At 38.6% G+C, this 23,056-nt stretch overlaps 1 protein-coding gene across 1 annotated transcript in view; it reads left to right on the top strand.

The window, feature by feature from the left end:
• Positions 1-21,101, top strand: part of LOC117486466 — a 197,271-nt gene extending 176,170 nt beyond the window's left edge. Inside the window, exons 5-18 of the mRNA XM_034134912.1 lie at positions 8,451-8,596; positions 9,032-9,144; positions 9,404-9,558; positions 9,649-9,745; positions 10,581-10,665; positions 14,007-14,092; positions 16,839-16,933; positions 17,265-17,351; positions 17,952-18,097; positions 18,535-18,647; positions 18,907-19,061; positions 19,154-19,250; positions 20,086-20,170; positions 20,315-21,101. Of these exons, the coding sequence (XP_033990803.1) occupies positions 8,451-8,596; positions 9,032-9,144; positions 9,404-9,558; positions 9,649-9,745; positions 10,581-10,665; positions 14,007-14,092; positions 16,839-16,933; positions 17,265-17,351; positions 17,952-18,097; positions 18,535-18,647; positions 18,907-19,061; positions 19,154-19,250; positions 20,086-20,170; positions 20,315-20,367 (1,513 nt within the window). The 3' untranslated portion in view covers positions 20,368-21,101. The remainder of the gene's footprint in view (positions 1-8,450; positions 8,597-9,031; positions 9,145-9,403; positions 9,559-9,648; positions 9,746-10,580; positions 10,666-14,006; positions 14,093-16,838; positions 16,934-17,264; positions 17,352-17,951; positions 18,098-18,534; positions 18,648-18,906; positions 19,062-19,153; positions 19,251-20,085; positions 20,171-20,314) is intronic.
• Positions 21,102-23,056: the final 1,955 nt, after the last annotated feature.

The following is a 23,056-nucleotide window of genomic DNA, read 5'->3' as shown; positions in this document are numbered from 1 at the left end:
AGATTTGGGTTGTTTTTATTAATCTGATGTTCAAGCAGTAGAACAAGGTCACTTCCATTGTTTCATACATCCAGAGGAACTTCCTGTCTTCCTGCAGTTGGAAATATCTAATGTGTCTAATATGTGTGTGTGTGTGTGTGTGTGTGTGTGTGTGTGTGTGTGTGTGTGTGTGTGTGTGTGTGTGTGTGTATGTGTGTGTGTGTGTGTGTGTGTGTGTGTGTGTGTGTGTGTGTGTGTTTGATTTAATCGTTTATTTGAACAGGGGCAATGCACATTAATGAACACTTAAAACACATTCAACAAGTGTAAATGTGCCATTTAAAAAGATAAGACAATACGTCACTGACAACAACATAGACACAGATTAAAACAAACAGACATAAGAAAAACAGATATCGGCAGACATGACAAGGGGCCTAGGCCCTCATGACATTTATAAACATAGCAAAAATAAATACATGATGTGAAAAAAGGGCAAGAGCAGCATACACAAGTATTTACCACATGGCAGTACAATATAGCCAGCAAAGACATATAGAGTGCAAGAGGAGATACCCCTGTGTTAAAGTGCATTTAGCTGTGATTGCACGTCTGTTTGTTTCTCAACCATTCTTTGAAGTGACCTTTAAAACTATTGAGAGTGGGACAATCCCGTATCTCAGTTGGGAGGCTATTCCAGAATAAACTGCCTTTGTTTGTGTGTATGTGTGTGTGTGTGTAAACTCCCGCAACTTTTCCCCCACATTTTTACTATGAATCATAGGGTGAATCATCCATTATTATTGTGAAATCTCAAAATAAGTTTTGTTTTAACTTCCCGTAAGATCATGGAATTATACTGTGTGTTCGTTTGTTCTCCCGCCACTTTACCCACCTTTTTTGATAGCTGCCGTTATATGTCCACACGTGACATTATGACGTTAACAATGAGAATGAGGTGTCTAAAAAAAAAATTTAAACTGTAAACCAGCACCGTATAGATAAGCACACTGTAAAAATACTGCACTACAAAACCTGCATTCACAGCCTTTTTCTGCTTTTTGGGGTGTTCCCTCTCCTGTAGTGTGTTCTCTCCCACACACTCTCCCATCTCTCACGCTCGCTCGCCCTCTCACACAAAATGGCTCGTGCCACACACACACACACACACACACACACACACACACACACACACACACACACACACACACACACACACACACACACACACACACACACACACACACACACACACACACACACACACACACACACACACACACACACACACACACACACACACACACACCATACTTGCCAACCCTCCCGATTTTCGCGGGAGACTCCCGATTTCACTGCACTCTCCCGGTTTCCTCACGGGGTCATATTTCTCCCGCATTTCTCCCGATTTCCACTGAGGACTTTAATACAGCTACACCATTGTTTGGTTTCCATGGTAGCGCATCTCTTTAGTAGCGCGCGCAACTGAAAGTCTGAGAGGGTGTTCAGCATGGTGAGGAAGATAGTCACAGAACAAGAATGGACAACTCTACCCTCTGCTCACTCCTTTCCTGGTCCTCATCAAGGATGGTGCTACAGGCAGAAAATAAATCTGGATTCAGCTTTCGGGGCATTTTGTAACTTTAAGGACCTAATGATTCTAATAAGGGCTATACAATAGTTAATACTGGGTAGTTTATTTGGATTAAAAAAAACTATCCGCTGATTTACAGACGTCTCTTTCCCAATGTTAGTCAATGGGAAAAAGTATTTCTGGTCACGGACTGATACGGAAATTGTAGTACCGCCGTTTGGCCACTACGAATATTTTCATCAGAGTCCGGAGCACTTCCTGCGGGTTACACTTGGGCCCAATCCCAAACCACTCCCTCGACCCTACCCCTCCGTGGCGGAGTGAACTCCGTCTGTAGCCACACTCGCAGCTCAACGAGGCTCCCTCCTGTCAGATGGAGGGAGTAAACACAGCGGCAAGCTTTGGGACAAACTCCCCTCTCTCCAGCAGAAACAGGAAATGCCGTAACTGTATGTAACAACGGTTTCAAATCAGCATCTCTTAGACAAAAAATGTAAATTAAGAACTAAAATAAAACTCCAAACATCTTTAATTGTGTTACTTTTTTGTAAAGCTCTTTTAGTTTTAAACCTGATGTTTATAAGCTTCTTAGTTTTTGCAAAAGTCTGTAAATATACACAACTTTATAATAAAATGCACACATTTACCTTTTTCTAGACTAAACACAGGTATATGATCCTAAGTTAAAAAAATATGAGGTTATCATGAGGTTGTTAACATCGCAGTTTATCAATGGATGTTTGCTGGAACTACTTGTAAACAACGTGTTTCCTGACGGACACACACAGCGTGACTCCGGTCAGGTAGAGACCAGTCTCAAGTCAGCGCCGCTGCAGACTCGCTGTTTGAGGGCTTGATAGCCCATTCCCCCTCCACACCTCTCCACACTCGTTGGTTTGGAACAACGGACCCTCCGCGCGAACGCGCAAACGGAGGGGTAGTGTGTAGGGGTAGGGTGTAGGGCGTGGTTTGGGATTGGGCCTGTGTCAGCATGAATTTGAAGGTGGATTGGCGCCCGTTTGTTGGCTGACAGAGACTTTCCTTTTGGGTTTATTCCTGGTGTTTCTGCAGAACCTCTCACATCACGCCTTTCCCCTGAAACAGAACAACATTTTACTCAAACAGCTGGGTGAGTTTTCTTTTTTGTTTCTTATGAGTTTTATTCTTCTTAGTGTAAACAATTAAGTGTTAATTTCTCAGCTATGGAGTTGAACTAAAACCCAACTTTTTAATATGGTTTTTAATTGGGTTAACTTTCAATTCTCATCATTGTCCATGTTTTACTGTATTTCTTTCTGTTTTGCTTTTATTTTTTATTTTATCCTATTTTACTTTCTTGTCAGCCTTAATTCAAGGGAATTTCATTAGGATCACTGTTGATGTTTTATCTTGTTCTGTGTTTATTTTAATATTATTTTAATATTGTTGTATTATTTTCTGTAAAGCACTTTGGGCTGCCTTGTGCATGAAAGGTGCTATACAAATAAAGTTTATTATTATTATTATTATCTGACTTTATTCTCTGTGTCATTTTCCATTGTGTGATACATCACAATTTGGAGGGAAACTGGCTGCAATAGGCGGCAATAATTAAAACATAGTCTTATTTGTACATGTTAATTATCTTAGTGTTGTATTTATTTGTATCTATTCTCTATATATTTTTTTGATTTAACTGAATTTAACATTTTAATTTTTAATTTTATTCTTTATTCTTTTGTGTGTTCATGTGCCAAACGTTTTAATACCCTCTCACTCTTTATTAGTTCCCTGCCTTTCAAGTACAAATGTGTTTCTTCTTCTATGATGAATTAAGTGTGATGGGTTTGGGAGGATTGTGGGTCAGAAAGCGGGTGGACTTATTTAATTTATATCTATTGTATGAACTGCAAATGCTAATGTATTATTGGAAAAGGAAAAGATAAAATAAGTTGCTGAAGTTGCAAATCTGTTCCCGAAAACTATTTAGGAAGTCAATTTGGTACTAAAAGTTGTATATCCTGAATAACATTTTGTTTTTAAATAATTAGTCAAAGTAGACTTACCATTTCATGTTTTCCTCTGCTGATCCATTTACTACTTCCTCTTCTATTTCAAATGTTCCCGCTCATTTATTGATAACATTTTTTTGCTGCTCCTGGGAGAGCGTTGACTCATTCTCAATATCCACATGTGATATTATGACGTTAACACTCCACAACAAGACCTGAATTCAGAGCCTTATTTTAAGAGGCTCTATTCTTCTTTTGGGGGTTTTCCCTTTCCTGTATATTCTATATGTTTGTGTGCATGTAAATGGTCTGCAGGCTTAAAACCCTGTGTCCTAAAACCCGGGAAATACTTTTCATACTTTCATACTTTTTTTGTTGCCGTTCGTCAGGAAGTCAATGGTTTTCTGAATGTGTTTTTGGTTGTTAACCTGAAGTAAGGTCTGTGGTTAACACCAGCTAAAGAGATTTTAACAAATAATTTCAGTAATTACCCCACTGGTGAATGTCTGAAATGTGTCATGAAAACACGTATGCTAATAAGTGACTAAATAAACGACTGAACGTCATCACGCCTTTAGCTGAGTGGTGGTGACACACAGCCATGAAACCGTGTTGTAGTTCCTTTAAAGCCTAGCGTTAGCTTTTTACTTCTGGCAATTGCATTTATCCTTCAAAAATCATAAAGTGGTGTTAATATGTGCAGATTATCCTGCTGAACCAAACATATAAGTATCATGAACATTTGTGAGCGACAGAGACATGGGCGGTGCCAGGATATCTTTGCTGCAGTAGCTTAGCAGTTGCTATATGACAGCACGGCGTTGCTAGTTAATTTTCAAAATAAATAAACAAACAATACCAGTGGGCCAAGCACGAGCCTGTTCATATTGTAGCGTTCACCGCTATTCAAGATCACAGATCACGAGCCTTCATTGTCGAAAACGTTCTCTTTATTTTATGGTATTGACGGCCACAGCCACGCCTTACAGAGCCAATCAATAGTATAACACTCATTATGACTTTTCCCCACACTCGAACACAACTCCTAACGTCTCGTACTCCCTACACACACACCGGAAAACGCACACACACACCTGGAAGGGGCGGTCTCTCCCTAACTCCCACCAACAACATTGCCTAAATAACTTTACAAATGTACTAATCTGCACATCTGATAACTGAAATAACTATTAACTTGGACACGCTGCAATATTATCATTAATATTTACATTAAAACATTCCTTTGACACTTATAACATTACTTTGCAAGGTAAGCACAACCAAAATAAGTTTGTAAAAGCAGAATTTGAACACTGTTTCTGTGCTCCTACAATATTTGTGTATAATACCATTACACCCTAAGCGTACACAATAGCGATCGTTCACTGTTTCAACTGGCATGCTGTGGCATTTAACCTCATCACCACACCGCAAACAGACAGACACACACACACACACACACACACACACACACACACACACACACACACACAGGGTTGTCCGGCTGGACCGGCTCCGTTGGAGATCGCGGCCGTTTACGCTGACTTGTGAGAAATACATTTTCATAACAAAACAATGGGGTTGCTAAGCCGTTGCTAGGCCAATTGTTGGAGTTGCTATAGCAACTCCAAGCTACCCCCTGGCGCCGCCCCTGGACAGAGATTATTTCCTTCCATATACGGAAATCAAATAGAGAAAAAGTAAGTAAATGTGTCAGATATTGGATGAGGAGTAAAATAATAGAGTTTCTTTAAATGGACATACAGTATACTCTCGCTAAGTACCTTGTAATTGAGTACAGCACTTTAGTAAAGGTTCTTTGTTACTGTCCACCACTGGCCTTGTATGTTGTACTGGTTTAAATCTATCTTTGTTTTTTAGTCAAAATGAAGATCGCTGCCTTCAATGTGAAGAGACTGGGATGGACTAAAGTCAACAAGAAGGCCGTACGGGAAATTATCATTGAGGTAACTCACCGTGCTGAACCACACAAGTTTGTTCAGTGTAATATTTCAGTTAATGTTTTTGTACATGGTAAGACATTTAAATGAAAGGAGCTGTTTTTTTTATGAAGCTTAGATATAAGTTTGTTCATAAGATCATCCGAAAAACAACAACAACAACAACAAGTATTTATCACTGGTCAGATTTGGTAGTCACTACGAAGCAGGATTTTCGCTTAGCGGGCTAACTTCAGGGAAAACTCTGGGTTTCCGGTCCTACGACGCTGGTTCTCTTTTTAGCGGGCTAGATCTCCATGGTAACTTATGCTGAGCGGCTAACCTGCTCCGGAGCAGGTTAGGTTGCAGGCTAAGAGATCAACTCAGTGAAAGCACCGCCTGCTGACCAATCAGAGCTCCGTGTGCGGAGTTTAAAGCTATCAAGTCATATTACAGGATAGAGGAAATACAGAAAAAACTGCCGTTGCAGGAAAGACGGCCGGCAAAAATCAACTGACTGTGAACGTGAAAATTAATAGAATATCCCCTCCAATCTTCAGAGCAATCTGACTATTATAACATTAGCGTTAAGAAAGCTTACTTAAATATCTGCCACGACATAAGTAACCGGATCAGAGTAACATTAAGTACAGTCCGCGGCACTGTGAGTGCAGACGTCGATGTGTCCCATTATCATTCATATCATATCACATCATTATGTATCATATCTTTCCTTATTTGAGTCAGCTTCTTGAGCCGTATCTGGCGTGCAACACTCACAGTGTCACATACTGTATGCAGAAGTATTATTTTAAGCAACACATTAAGTTGACGAAACACTCGAGTCAAATGTAATTAAAGTCAGATCCACTCGTGTCTTGGACGGGGCAGTGATATCATAAACCTGTTAATGTACGCATTCAAACACTTTTTCTGTTACCAGCTGTATTCACCTTGCAGGTGCAGCTATGTGGCTTTTATCCTGGATAAAGTGTTTAAGTCATGGATGTTTAAAGTTTAACTTCTTCATATTTGACTAATATTAAAGTTCACTTTTCATTCAGGAAGTATGACGCTGCGCTGTCAGTACGCTTGTCCATGTTTGTGATTGGTCGAATGCTCCAAATACCACCCCTTTCATGTGAACGCGCACCTAACTAGATAGGACACGGCTGGCTTGAGCGATCCACTTGATAACCAGCGTTGTAGGACCGCTTAGCGAGAGCGTGTATGTTTTGGATTAGGCCAACCGGCTAACTCAAACATATCCAGGTTATGTTGAACCAGCTTCGTAGTACAGGCCTCAGCTGTAACTGTTAAACATATATATTAAAAACTTCTGCTACTGCAGTTACAAATACATTTTCCAAGGCTGTATTTGGTTCTGCATCTCAAATATGAATGTTTTTTATTTGTATTTTTTATATAAGACATTTTAAAGTAGACACTAAAGATTTAGATACAATTTGTTATGGTGGCTTACCTCCTTCAATTTAAGGCTTATAGTAGACCATGCTGGCTCATTGTCACATATATGGAACACTTTAATATAACAAAGCCATTATTATTGTTGGTATTATTAGTCACATGTTTGTTTTTATAAGCAAACTCTTCTACCCGAAACATTTTTTATATTGTGTTGTTTTTGTTTTGGTCTTTAAAGCATGTTTGAATTTCAATTCAAAGGCTTTATTGTAATTTGTACCCCGCTTAGAAAATGAAAAAAAAAGGTTAGCCCTAAAGAGTGCAGGGTTAGGGCTAAACAATAAATACAAATTAAAAAAGTGCTTTTAGTTCTATGCTTTTTTTTCTCTGTGGTTGTGTTTTGCAGATTTTGTCTGAGTACAGCGTGGTGGTGCTGCTGGAGGTGATGGATGAGAGTGGTAAGGCCATGAAACTGCTCCTCAAACACCTGAATAACTATGGGTGAGTTCTCCACACATAGTAGCATGCACTTTAATTTAAAGGGGCCATATTCTGCAAATGTTCAGGTTACATTTTTTATTTTGTGCCTCTACTGTGACGTGTCTCCATGCTTTGATGTTCAAAAAGCTCTTTATTTTGTTCATACTGCCTGTGCCGCAGCACCTCTTTTCACCCTCTGTCTGAAACCAGAGCCCAGTCTGCTCTGACAATAACATTTTAATGTATGTGGCTAAAAAACAAATCAAATCTTATGGGGCATCTAAAATGATACAAACAAATGATTGATGATTGTGAGAGATGTTCAGTTCCAGTTGTTTCTGTTTTCTGGCAGAGATAACAGAAGTAATCCGTACGGCATGCTGTGCAGTGAACGTCTGGGACGGACGGCTTACAAGGAGAAGTTTGTCTACTTCTACAGGTCAGAAACACAAGTACAGACAATCCTGTGTGTGGTTACCTTTTTGGGCAACCAGTGCCTTCATTGTAGAGACAGACCTGAAATGAAGAGTGATGACACACGGCAAATGGTCTTTGAACTGGATTCAGACCAAGCCTCAGTACACATCAATCTACCAATTGAGCTATACGTTATGTCTCACAGCAATTAAAATATGTCTTAAATTGGTAACAGCCACATTAAATTGGATACTTATTATTGAAAAACTGTGTGGAATATTAAAGACAAAAAAAACAGTAATGTTTGTTTTTGAACCAGTAATCTTTGACACATTACATTACTCTTCTTTGAGACGCTTGACTTCAATCTTTTAAGTTCTACAATTTATTTGTTGTCTATGGTCCGGTAGCTAAGACCCAGAACATCATAGGCTTTACAAATCAACACATTGTGCCGTTGGGCCAAACTCTACATACATTTCCTACAAGGCTTTACTGAAAAACTTCAAGTGGTTTATGAGATATCTCACTATCTAACACAAATACATTAATAAACAAACAAAACATAGCATGTGTGTTTATGAGCTTTATAATACAGTACATGTTTGTGGCTTTGTGTTTCAGAAAGAAAGAAGTGAAGATAGAAGACTCCTACCAGTACGTAGAAAATGATGAAGATAATGAATATGATGAAGATGATGAAGATGAAGAAGATGTTGACGAGCTCGCCAGAGAGCCTTTCGCTGTCCTTCTCAAATGTCCAAGCACAGGTATTTGTGTGTGTGTTTGTGTTTTTTAGACTATCATTGTGAGGATCAATTTGGGTTTTGTGTGTTGTGGACCTTTATGGATTATGAGGACATTCTGGCCTGTTCTCTATTTTGGTACAGACCTTCAAAGGACTGTTTGAATGTTAAAGCACTTCTTTAGTTAAAATAGGGGTTGAAGGTTAGGCAAAATTGTTTTGTTTATGTAGGTCCTCACAGGTGTGTTTATGTGTGTGTGCATATGTCTTGCACGGCTATCATTGTGAGGACCACTTGGAGTTTAAGAAGTTATGAGGACCTTTCTATATTGTGAGGTCCTAACTTTGGGAAAGACCTAAATGGACTATTTACATATAAATACTTTGTTAAAGTTAGACTTAGGTTGCGATAACGGCCGGGGAATTATTTGTGTGTGTGTGTGTGTGTGTTTGCCTCCAGTTGTGCAGAATCTGGTGTTGATCCCGGTCCACACCAAACCAAGTGACGCAGAGGCGGAGCTGAACGCTCTGCATGAAGTGGTTGAAGATGTGAGGGAAAGATGGCAGAATGATGTAAGTGTTTAAAATATTATTGATGGGTTTGAAAGAAAAACAATGTGTGAACATCTTTACATTTAACATTAACCATCTTTTGTTTATCACAATATTAAGTAGGTTTTTGAGAGATTAAATCGATTTGTTTAATTATGTTTCTCATGTAAGCACACTTTGTTTAAGCTTTGAATACCTACAGTATGAATAAAGTAAAAATAAATAAACATAATGTGCTTTTTCCATTCTGAATTTGCTTGTGTTGTTCTTTCTTCTGCAGAACATTATGATTTTGGGAGACTTTAATGCCGATGGAAAGTATCTCTCCATGAGGAAGAAGGACTCGATCCTCATCTCCTCAGCTCCTTATTATTGGCTGATAGACGATGATGTCGACACCACGACTAGTAACAATAATGACCACACCTACGACAGGTAATACACATTTCATTGTTACAGTTTAATCCAAGCATATTTTGTGTTTGTTAAAAAAAAAAAGAGTTGTGCTGCATTTCCAAATAACAGGATTGTTGTTTACGGAGAGAGGATGCTGAAGGCCATCGTCCCCGACTCAGCCATCGCCTACAACTTCGAGGAAGAGTTGAACTTGACAGAAGAAGAAGTGAGACTCATGTTTAGGGCTGGGTATCGTTGGTACTAGACTGTAACACTGAAACCTGCTGAAGTGACACAGTGCAACCCATTACCGGTTTAAATGCATAGATGTAAATGTTTCCGGTTTAGCCCTAGCAGCATAGTAAACAATACATTTTATTTGGGATTATTAACAGCTACACTACCGAAGCCCATCGGCTGGTTGGAAAGTATACTAAAGCACATGTGGATAGTTTTATAAAAACTGCCAGAAGGGTGGAAAAATATTAGGTAGGCTAGGAACGTTAGCTATCTACCTAACAAGCTGGCCAACGAAAGATAGCTATCTACTTTACAAACTAGAAAACATTTGCTATATATCTCACTTAGCTAGCTAGTTTATGTTAGCTATATATCTAACAAGATAGCTAGCCAATGTTAGCTATCTTGCTATCTATTGACAAATTGGTGATTCGCATAACTTAAGACTAATATTTAATATCCTATGGTTAGACTTGCAGTGCAAACTTGTGTCTACAGTTCTGGCAGTGAGAGTCATTTAAAAAACATTGTTGACATGCTTTTATTAAGCCGACCGACCGCTGTCATATAGCCAGCAGCTAAAATTCACAAATGTACGTTGTTTGGATAAACTAATCACATAATGGCTATCTAAATGGTTAATTTATTTCCTGAAAAAGGGTTACAACTTAATAACAGTCATTCAAAAGCTTAAAAAGCGGTTTATTTATTAAATAAATTGTTGATGAAGCTGGCAACCCTAGTAATCGCGCATTTGCTCTAACCGGAAGAACAAACTCAAAATAAATATTGACGATATTAAATGTTATTTTCTGTCCCAGACTCAGAGTGTCAGTGATCACTACCCTGTGGAGGTGGAGCTGAAGGAGAAAGCTCTGAGAAAAAGGAATCCAGGGACAACAGGGGGTAAAGCTGTCTCTTGTTTTATCAACATCAATGACACATATTAGACATAGGAGTGTATTTAGTTTAGTTTTTTATGGCTCTTGTTGCATCATGAATCTGACATTAACAATATACATACATTTCTATTGAACTGATGACTTACAGCAGCCCAGAAGAAGAAGCCTGGGCCGGCAGCGAAAAAGAGGAGAGGAGCGTAAACCAAGAGAAGAGGAACCAATCTTCAATAGATATCCTCTTAAAGTAGTTTAGTTATTAGCTTTTAGTGTTGAGCGCTATTTAAGTGTATGAACAGAATAGAGCTTGTATTGCTTCTTGATGTTTTTGATGCAACCTGAAGTTCAGCAACAGAACAGTTTTCAGTAATGTAGGACGCATTTTGTTAAATGAAAATATTTAACCTAAATTCATAGAATCTAAATGTTTTTCAAAGGAGGTAGAAGGTGAAGACTTCATTTTAAGATTTGTAATCAAAGTATTTTAACTATTTGGTGGAAAAACAAGTTGCTTGATTAGTTTGTTTGTGTTATTTTGTGACTTTAGTTCATTCAAATTCACCTATATAACAAATACACTAACTGAGAGACAGACAAGCAACTCTTGTGTTTTGCAAGGTAAAATTACAGTTTTTTACAATTAAATCTGGTGGCTTCAGGGCTGTTTGTCATCCAGGTAAAGCTTTTTAAATATTCTAAATATAGCCCTTTTTTAAAATTGGCTAAAATATTTTGCTGACAACTATACAGCAATATATTTCTGAGCGTTCTGCTGACACTTTTCCTCCAAACTGACTATTGATAAATACCTCGTCCACATCACTTCAAAATGTACCTTTAAACTATATTCACAGACGCATGGCAGAACTTATTATATCACTGCTTATTTACTCACACTGCTTTTTGTTAACTGCAATAAAATTAATCATCCCATTTGATTTTATGTTGTTCTTTCTTTATCATTTAAAATGTACTTCAATTGGTAGAAAGAAAAATGGCCATTCTAACCAGCAATGAATAATGTTACTCAATACAGGACATGTTGCTTGTTTTGGGATTTTTTTAAGATTCTTTCTTGTATTGATTAAGAGTAATAACTGTTCCATGGATATTATAAGATATTTCGTTAGATTTATACAAATTTAAAAACATTTAGTCCATATTTAACGCCTCCATGTTGTATATTAAAGAGCCAATCAATTCTTAAATCTTCCACATGAACCTATTCTTCTTGTTGGGGTTTTCCACATGACATTACGTTACACGTCACTTGTTAGACGCTTTTATCCAAAGCGACTTACACACATTCAGTACTGTGGGCAATCCCCACAGGAGCAATTTGGGGTGAAGTGTCTATATATATGGTTAGCTCGGAGGCAGCAGGTCCAGCCTCGGCTCCGCCTCTTTGCCCTTATGTGGAGCAGGCTGGAGTTAGACTCTGACGTCACTGTCGAGCCGTTAGTGGCCGACTCCGCCTACTAAGGGCTTCTCGGCAACTCTGCAGAATCCTATGGGTGACGTCACGGACCCTACGTCCATTTATATATACAGTATATGGTCGTGACGCACGGCCGGACTTATCTCAGCCAATGACAGCTCTGCATGCATCCCCTGGATATTATTTTATTAACTGCTTTCATCGCGACGCGATGTTTACAGTGAGAACAGCTGTGAGGTCCGTGCAGAAGCAGAGCAGTGTGTAGGCCTATAATATATATCACTCAGTATAACAGGCCTACTCTCTTTATTTGCTTTAGTTTAGTAGATATCTACAAACAAAGAGTCGATATTTTTCTAAAACCATTTAGTGCTTCACATAATAAAATACACAACGGCTGTAGCCTGATTATGCTTTAGGAGCTGTAGGTGCGTGTGTGTGGTGTAGGTGTGTGTGGTACAGTGTGTGCGTAGATGCAGCGGACAGACAGGTCTCAGTTGGTTTGGTGTCCTCTGCTTACTTGTAATACTTGTAAATAAAACTTTTGGTCCGTAATTTATTTTCCTCATTGTAGCGACCAGAGAGGGGGGGGGGGGTATATCCAGTCTCTGATAGTGTTACGTTATTATGAGAGTGCTCTGTTTGATTCTGAAATTGTATATATTTATATAAATATATATATACGTGTGTGTGTGTGTGTGTGTGTGTGTGTGTGTGTGTGTGTGTGTGTGTGTGTGTGTGTGTGTGTGTGTGTGTGTGTGTGTGTCCGCATCTGTAGCCTGTTATTGTCTCATTATACCGCACTGTCAATTAATTAAAAGTAAATATATAAGTCGTCATGAACACATCTGTCCATCAGACAGAGGGCTGCTGTGCCTCCTGTCATCATTAATGGACGTCTCTTTAAAATGACCGCTCAGAGGAGAGGAGTTCTCATTTCTCTAAACGCCTGCTGCTTCCCCTCCTCTCTCCTCGGTTCCCCTCCTCGGCTCCTCCGCTCGCATCTCCTGTAAGTCTCGAGGATAGGAGTCGAGGAGGGGAGTCGAGGAGGGGAATTTGATGAAATGAGAACGGCCCTTGGTCAGCATGCATTTGAAGGTGGATTGGCGCCCGTTTGTTGGCTGACAGAGACTTTCCTTTTGGGTTTATTCCTGGTGTTTCTGCAGAACCTCTCACATCACGCCTGTCCCCTGAAACAGAACAACCTCTGCTGCTGGGTCATTATTTAGATTTTACTCAAACAGCTGGGTGAGTTTTCTTTTTTGTTTCTTATGAGTTTTATTCTTCTTAGTGTAAACAATTAAGTGTTAATTTCTCAGCTATGGAGTTTAACTAAAACCCAACTTTTTAATATGGTTTTTAATTGGGTTAACTTTCAATTCTCATCATTGTCCATGTTTTACTGTATTTCTTTCTGTTTTGCTTTTATTTTACATTTTACATTTTCTTTTTAAAATTGTTTTATTTTATCCTATTTTAATTTCTTGTCAGCCTTAATTCAAGGGAATTTCATTAGGATCACTGTTGATGTTTTATCTTGTTCTGTGTTTATTTTAATATTATTTTAATATCATCACCACACCGCAAACAGACAGACACACACACACACAAACACAAGCCGTTGCTCGGCCAATTGTTGGAGTTGCTATAGCAACTCCAAGCTACCCCCAGACGCCGCCCCTGGACAGAGATTATTTCCTTCCATATACGGAAATCAAATAGAGAAAAAGTAAGTAAATGTGTCAGATATTGGATGAGGAGTAAAATAATAGAGTTTCTTTAAATGGACATACAGTATACTCTCGCTAAGTACCTTGTAATTGAGTACAGCACTTTAGTAAAGGTTCTTTGTTACTGTCCACCACTGGCCTTGTATGTTGTACTGGTTTAAATCGATCTATGTTTTTTAGTCAAAATGAAGATCGCTGCCTTCAATGTGAAGAGACTGGGATGGACTAAAGTCAACAAGAAGGCCGTACGGGAAATTATCATTGAGGTAACTCACCGTGCTGAACCACACAAGTTTGTTCAGTGTAATATTTCAGTTAATGTTTTTGTACATGGTAAGACATTTAAATGAAAGGAGCTGTTTTTTTTATAAAGCTTAGATATAAGTTTGTTCATAAGATCATCCGAAAAACAACAACAACAACAACAACACACACATATCAAGTAGTGTTAATTTCGTTGACTAAAACTGACGAAATATGTTCGTCAACGACCTTTTTTTCCATGACGAAAACGAGACGATGACGAGACGGCACCGACGGCAGTAAACAATAACTGTAACGAAATCATCATGCAATATCGTTGACGAAAAGTGACGAGACGAAAATGTAGTTTACTAAATAAAAACTATGCCAAAATCTCTCTTTACTTTCGTTGACGAAAAATGAGGAGACGAAATATTATCAAAGATAACGTTACATCTCTGATAGTCAGTTTTTCTCCCAGCAGTTCCGGTGCTGCGGCTGGGTGCAGCAGCTGTGTGTCTGTGCCGCGCGCGGCGGTACATTTGAAATACACCGGACAGCGGCACACTGTGAACTGTCAGGAAGACTTGGGTCTAACTCATGGTCTAACTAACCTTATTTAACAGAAAATAAAATGGCAACAACAGGGATTGGGAGCAGTGGTCGCACTCGCGTTAACCGAATACCCCCCCCCGTCAGCGCGAGTGAGTGATACATTGTGCACTCGACGGGTAATAATGGATTATGACGGAAATGTTACGATCTTGTCTGTCAAAATTACTGACAACGAAAAAGTATAAAGCCACCACTGCTTGGGAGAAAGAAACGATGTGATATTTGGGCCCATTTTCGCTACAATGAGGCTGAGAAAAAAAGCGAATGCATTGTTTTATCAGAAGGGAAGCAATGTGGCCATAACACAGCTGGTAAAAACACCACAAACCTGACCAGATACTCTCTGCAAAGCTGCATTCTTAATCATTCAACCTGTGTTTTTCATCAAATAAGGACAAGATATAATCTTATTGTGAAATAAGTTTGACTAAAATGACAAATTATTGGTTTTGGCTAGACTAGTTTGACTGAAATGTTCAATATAATCTGATGACTAAAAAAGACTCAACAGTTTTCATTGACAAAAAGTAGACTAAAATAATTAGTTTTCTTCGACTAAAATAAGACTAAAATGCTCAGACTTTTAGTCGACTAAATCTTGACTAAAATAGTTACTGTTTTAGTCGACTAAAATAAGACTAAAATGCTCAGACTTTTAGTCGACTAAAACTTGACTAAATAAAAACAGGATGAAGGTGACTAAATATGACTAAAACGAAAAAGGAAATTTAACACAGGACTATGACTAAAACTAAATAAAAAAATAGCTGACGAAATTAACACTAATATCAAGTCATATTACAGGATAGAGGAAATACAGAAAAACTGCCGTTGCAGGAAAGAAGGCCGGCAATTAATAGAATATCCCCTCCCATCTTCAGAGCAATCTGACTATTATAACATTAGCGTTAAGAAAGCTTACTTAAATATCTGCCACAACATAAGTAACCGGATCAGAGTAACATTAAGTAGGCTACAGTCCGCGGCACTGCTGCAGACGTCGATGTGTCCCATTATCATTCATATCATATCACATCATAATGTATCATATATTTCCTTATCTGGGTCAGCTTCTTGAGCCGTATCTGGCCGTGCAACACTCACAGTGTCACATACTGTATGCAGAAGTATTATTTTAAGCAACACATTAAGTTGACGAAACACTCGAGTCAAATGTAATTAAAGTCAGATCCACTCGTGTCTTGGATGGGGCAGTGATATCATAAACCTGTTAATGTACGCATTCAAACACTTTTTCTGTTACCAGCTGTATTCACCTTGCAGGTGCAGCTATGTGGCTTTTATCCTGGATAAAGTGTTTAAGTCATGGATGTTTAAAGTTTAACTTCTTCATATTTGACTAATATTAAAGTTCACTTTTCATTCAGGAAGTATGACGCTGCGCTGTCAGTACGCTTGTCCATGTTTGTGATTGGTCTAATGCTCCAAATACCACCCCTTTCATGTGAACGCGCACCTAACTAGATAGGACACGGCTGGCTTGAGCGATCCACTTGATAACCAGCGTTGTAGGACCGCTTAGCGAGAGCGTGTATGTTTTGGATTAGGCCAACCGGCTAACTCAAACATATCCAGGTTATGTTGAACCGGCTTCGTAGTACAGGCCTCAGCTGTAACTGTTAAACATATATATTAAAAACTTCTGCTACTGCAGTTACAAATACATTTTCCAAGGCTGTATTTGGTTCTGCATCTCAAATATGAATGTTTTTTATTTGTATTTTTTATATAAGACATTTTAAAGTAGACACTAAAGATTTAGATACAATTTGTTATGGTGGCTTACCTCCTTCAATGTAAGGCTTATAGTAGACCATGCTGGCTCATTGTCACATATATGGAACACTTTAATATAACAAAGCCATTATTATTGTTGCTATTATTAGTCACATGTTTGTTTTTATAAGCAAACTCTTCTACCTGAAACTTTTTTTATATTGTGTTGTTTTTGTTTTGGTCTTTAAAGCATGTTTGAATTTCAATTCAAAGGCTTTATTGTAATTTGTACCCCTCTTAGAAAATGAAAAAAAAAGGTTAGCCCTAAAGAGTGCAGGGTTAGGGCTAAACAATAAATACAATTAAAAAAGTGCTTTTAGTTCTATGCTTTTTTTTCTCTGTGGTTGTGTTTTGCAGATTTTGTCTGAGTACAGCGTGGTGGTGCTGCTGGAGGTGATGGATGAGAGTGGTAAGGCCATGAAACTGCTCCTCAAACACCTGAATAACTATGGGTGAGTTCTCCACACATAGTAGCATGCACTTTAATTTAAAGGGGCCATATTCTGCAAATGTTCAGGTTACATTTTTTATTTTGTGCCTCTACTGTGACGTGTCTCCATGCTTTGATGTTCAAAAAGCTCTTTATTTTATTCATACTGCCTGTGCCGCAGCACCTCTTTTCACCCTCTGTCTGAAACCAGAGCCCAGTCTGCTCTGACAATAACATTTTAATGTATGTGGCTAAAAAACAAATCAAATCTTATGGGGCATCTAAAATGATATAAACAAATTATTGATGATTGTGAGAGATGTTCAGTTCCAGTTGTTTCTGTTTTCTGGCAGAGATAACAGAAGTAATCCGTACGGCATGCTGTGCAGTGAACGTCTGGGACGGACGACTTACAAGGAGAAGTTTGTCTACTTCTACAGGTCAGAAACACAAGTACAGACAATCCTGTGTGTGGTTACCTTTTTGGGCAACCAGTGCCTTCATTGTAGAGACAGACCTGAAATGAAGAGTGATGACACACGGCAAATGGTCTTCGAACTGGATTCAGACCAAGCCTCAGTACACATCAATACCAATTGAGCTATACGTTATGTCTCACAGGAATTAAAAAATGTCTTAAATTGGTAACAGCCACATTCAATTGGATACTTATTATTGAAAAACTGTGTGGAATATTAAAGACAAAAAAAACAGTAATGTTTATTTTTGAACCAGTAATCTGTGACATATTACATTACTCTTCTTTGAGACGCTTGACTTCAATCTTTTAAGTTCTACAACTTATTTGTTGTCTATGGTCCGGTAGCTAAGACCCAGAACATCATAGGCTTTACAAATCAACACATTGTGCCGTTGGGCCAAACTCTACATACATTTCCTACAAGGCTTTACTGAAAAACTTCAAGTGGTTTATGAGATATCTCACTATCTAATAAAAATACATTAATAAACAAACAAAACATAACATGTGTGTTTATGAGCTTTATAATACAGTACATGTTTGTGGCTTTGTGTTTTAGAAAGAAAGAAGTGAAGATAGAAGACTCCTACCAGTACGTAGAAAATGATGAAGATAATGAATATGATGAAGATGATGAAGATGAAGAAGATGTTGACGAGCTCGCCAGAGAGCCTTTCGCTGTCCTTCTCAAATGTCCAAGCACAGGTATTTGTGTGTGTGTTTGTGTTTTTTAGACTATCATTGTGAGGATCAATTTGGGTTTTGTGTGTTGTGGACCTTTATGGATTATGAGGACATTCTGGCCTGTTCTCTATTTTGGTACAGACCTTCAAAGGACTGTTTGAATGTTAAAGCACTTCTTTAGTTAACATAGGGGTTGAAGGTTAGGCAACATTGTTTTGTTTATGTAGGTCCTCACAGGTGTGTTTATGTGTGTGTGCATATGTCTTGCATGGCTATCATTGTGAGGACCACTTGGAGTTTTAGAAGTTATGAGGACCTTTCTATATTGTGAGGTCCTAACTTTGGGAAAGACCTAAATGGACTATTTACATATAAATACTTTGTTAAAGTTAGACTTAGGTTGCGATAACGGCCGGGGAATTATTTGTGTGTGTGTGTGTGTGTGTGTTTGCCTCCAGTTGTGCAGAATCTGGTGTTGATCCCGGTCCACACCAAACCAAGTGACGCAGAGGCGGAGCTGAACGCTCTGCATGAAGTGGTTGAAGATGTGAGGGAAAGATGGCAGAATGATGTAAGTGTTTAAAATATTATTGATGGGTTTGAGAGAAAAACAATGTGTGAAAATCTTTACATTTAACATTAACCGTCTTTTGTTTATCACAATATTAAGTAGGTTTTTGAGAGATTAAATCGATTTGTTTAATTATGTTTCTCATGTAAGCACACTTTGTTTAAGCTTTGAATACCTACAGTATGAATAAAGTAAAAATAAATAAACATAATGTGCTTTTTCCATTCTGAATTTGCTTGTGTTGTTCTTTCTTCTGCAGAACATTATAATTTTGGGAGACTTTAATGCCGATGGACAGTATCTCTCCATGAGGAAGAAGGACTCGATCCTCATCTCCTCGGCTCCTTATTATTGGCTGATAGACGATGATGTCGACACCACGACTAGTAACAATAACGACCACACCTACGACAGGTAATACACATTTCATTGTTACAGTTTAATCCAAGCATATTTTGTGTTTGTTAAAAAAAAAAAAAGAGTTGTGCTGCATTTCCAAATAACAGGATCGTTGTTTACGGAGAGAGGATGCTGAAGGCCATCGTCCCCGACTCAGCCATCGCCTACAACTTCGAGGAAGAGTTGAACTTGACAGAAGAAGAAGTGAGACTCATGTTTAGGGCTGGGTATCGTTGGTACTAGACTGTAACACTGAAACCTGCTGAAGTGACACAGTGCAACCCATTACCGGTTTAAATGCATAGATGTAAATGTTTCCGGTTTAGCCCTAGCAGCATAGTAAACAATACATTTTATTTGGGATTATTAACAGCTACACTACCGAAGCCCATCGGCTGGTTGGAAAGTATACTAAAGCACATGTGGATAGTTTTATAAAAACTGCCAGAAGGGTGGAAAAATATTAGGTAGGCTAGGAACGTTAGCTATCTACCTAACAAGCTGGACAACGAAAGATAGCTATCTACTTTACAAACTAGAAAACATTTGCTATATATCTGACTTAGCTAGCTAGTTTATGTTAGCTATATATCTAACAAGATAGCTAGCCAATGTTAGCTATCTTGCTATCTATTGACAAATTGGTGATTCGCATAACTTAAGACTAATATTAAATATCCTATGGTTAGACTTGCAGTGCAAACTTGTGTCTACAGTTCTGGCAGTGAGAGTCATTTAAAAAACATTGTTGACATGCTTTTATTAAGCCGACCGACCGCTGTCATATAGCCAGCAGCTAAAATTCACAAATGTACGTTGTTTGGATAAACTAATCACATAATGGCTATCTAAATGGTTAATTTATTTCCTGAAAAAGGGTTACAACTTAATAACAGTCATTCAAAAGCTTAAAAAGCGGTTTATTTATTAAATAAATTGTTGATGAAGCTGGCAACCCTAGTAATCGCGCATTTGCTCTAACCGGAAGAACAAACTCAAAATAAATATTGACGATATTAAATGTTATTTTCTGTCCCAGACTCAGAGTGTCAGTGATCACTACCCTGTGGAGGTGGAGCTGAAGCAGAAAGCTCTGAGAAAAAGGAATCCAGGGACAACAGGGGGTAAAGCTGTCTCTTGTTTTATCAACATCAATGACACATATTAGACATAGGAGTGTATTTAGTTTAGTTTTTTATGGCTCTTGTTGCATCATGAATCTGACATTAACAATATACATACATTTCTATTGAACTGATGACTTACAGCAGCCCAGAAGAAGAAGCCTGGGCCGGCAGCGAAAAAGAGGAGAGGAGCGTAAACCAAGAGAAGAGGAACCAATCTTCAATAGATATCCTCTTAAAGTAGTTTAGTTATTAGCTTTTAGTGTTGAGCGCTATTTAAGTGTATGAACAGAATAGAGCTTGTATTGCTTCTTGATGTTTTTGATGCAACCTGAAGTTCAGCAACAGAACAGTTTTCAGTAATGTAGGACGCATTTTGTTAAATGAAAATATTTAACCTAAATTCATAGAATCTAAATGTTTTTCAAATGAGGTAGAAGGTGAAGACTTCATTTTAAGATTTGTAATCAAAGTATTTTAACTATTTGGTGGAAAAACAAGTTGCTTGATTAGTTTGTTTGTGTTATTTTGTGACTTTAGTTCATTCAAATTCACCTATATAACAAATACACTAACTGAGAGACAGACAAGCAACTCCTGTGTTTTGCAAGGTAAAATTACAGTTTTTTACAATTAAATCTGGTGGCTTCAGGGCTGTTTGTCATCCAGGTAAAGCTTTTTAAATATTCTAAATATAGCCCTTTTTTAAAATTGGCTAAAATATTTTGCTGACAACTATACAGCAATATATTTCTGAGCGTTCTGCTGACACTTTTCCTCCAAACTGACTATTGATAAATACCTCGTCCACATCACTTCAAAATGTACCTTTAAACTATATTCACAGACGCATGGCAGAACTTATTATATCACTGCTTATTTACTCACACTGCTTTTTGTTAACTGCAATAAAATTAATCATCCCATTTGATTTTATATTGTGCTTTCTTTATCATTTAAAGGGCCCATGTCATGGCCATTTCCACTGATCATAATTACATTGTTGAGGTATACTAAAATAGAATACTGTGCAATTTTCCAAACTCACATTGGTTTCGCATACAGCATCTCTGTCAAGCATGTGTATTCAGCAGTATTCACTTTCTCCACTAAACGACTCGTTGGAGCTCTTGCCCCCCCCCTCCCTGTGAGCCTAGTTTGCTCCGATTGGTCAGCTCGGCCACTCTGTTCTGATTAGTCAACCACCAGAGAGGCTGCGCCCATGTCTAAACGGCTGCTCTCAGCCGAACATCAGTCTTATCATGGCGTCGGTACAGCCGTATATTTTATACGCCAACTAACCGAACTGAACCTACAACTGTTGTTATAGAAGAGTGTGACGGCCCCAGGGCCTTTGTGCAGGTGTGTTGCAGGGCTTACGGTGGGGTGGAGCTGAAGAGGGTAATCAGCGCGATCACGGACACCTCCGTAGCCGGTGCTATTAATCCCAGCTGCCCGGAGTCTCTCTCCAAAGCGGCTGCAGAAGGACGAACTGAGCGACCCTCTCCCCTCGACCACCTATCTCTGCATTTACCACAATAAATGTGCCGTTGTTTTGTAAACTCGTGTATGTCTCCTTGCCTTTCCGTTGTGGCCTACGAGCCAGTCATAACAAAGAGTAAGTTATTTTTACCTGTAATAAACTACTACTGTTTGATGAGAAATCAAATCATGGTTTGCTATATATGAATTCAGGGAAGAAAGGATAGGCCTACTAAGTATTTCCATTAAACTTTATTTTTAGAAATGTACAAAATGAACATAAATATACATATATACACGGTATATCATTCATTCCTCCTCCTCGCATCTTGCCTGCGCACAGTCGGTGCGGTGCCTTTTAGCACGAGGCCTCAGTAGTAGTAGAAGTCCCGTCCCCGTCATGGATTGTCCGCCAGGATCTGGCTGGACGAAATCAAATGCAAATCACAAAATATTAGAGAAACTTAGTTGTTTTAGATTCGTTAGTAGTAGTTGTGTAATGAACAGCTTGACTGCTAATATGCTAACCTAGCTTTGTTTACCTTGGTAGCTAACACGATATGAACGTTAGCTTGGAGGAAAGGCAACTATAATGCAGTGTAATAAAACTACTATGAACAAAAGCTAGTGCTTCATATTAGGCTAGCAATAACGTGTTTATAATTGCAATCGTATACGGGTATTCTGCTACCATACAATGTAACTTGCATGAATACATTGTTTTGCGCTAGCATACAGCTAGCCTCGTTAGCTACATGCAGTATATGTACTGTCACAATGTACGGTAAATCACCCGGAGTATACTGTATGAGTATTCCGTGTGTGTGACTGCAGACATTCTCCTGCCATGACAAACATGTAAGGCCATCTGCTGACATTGTAGTTGATATATTTAAACGCTAGCAACGTAGCATCACAAAAATGTTTTTCCGACCAAACCTAGCTCTAGCTCCGTGTGTTAGATCGGTTGCATACACGCTACGCCAGCTATAATGTAATTACGTTTCGCGACTGACCGCACGGCAAATCACCCGGAGTATACTGTCAATAGGTATTTTGTGTGTGAATGCAGACATTCTCCTGCTATGAGATACATGTATGCAAGGCCATCTGCTGATATTAGAGTTGATATATGGAAACTCTAGCAACTTAGTTAGCACAGTTAGCACTGTGTCAATGGCTTAGCAGTCCAACACAGTTTACACATTTAAACATTCTTGTTTGATAAATACACAAATAACAATGCAAACTTACAGGTTGTATACCCGGATCTTCCCCTGCTCCAAACGGTCCAAACAAGCTGTGCATATCCGGCCTCAAACTGGCCAATGTTTTGGAAGCTTTCGTCTGTGAAATGCCGGTTCTTCGAACCTCTGGAGGAGGAACACGCCGCTGCTGGTGTGG

Source organism: Trematomus bernacchii, unplaced genomic scaffold (genome assembly GCF_902827165.1).
Source record: "Trematomus bernacchii unplaced genomic scaffold, fTreBer1.1, whole genome shotgun sequence".
Taxonomy (NCBI): domain Eukaryota; kingdom Metazoa; phylum Chordata; class Actinopteri; order Perciformes; family Nototheniidae; genus Trematomus; species Trematomus bernacchii.
This window is presented reverse-complemented; position numbering and strand designations above follow the sequence as displayed.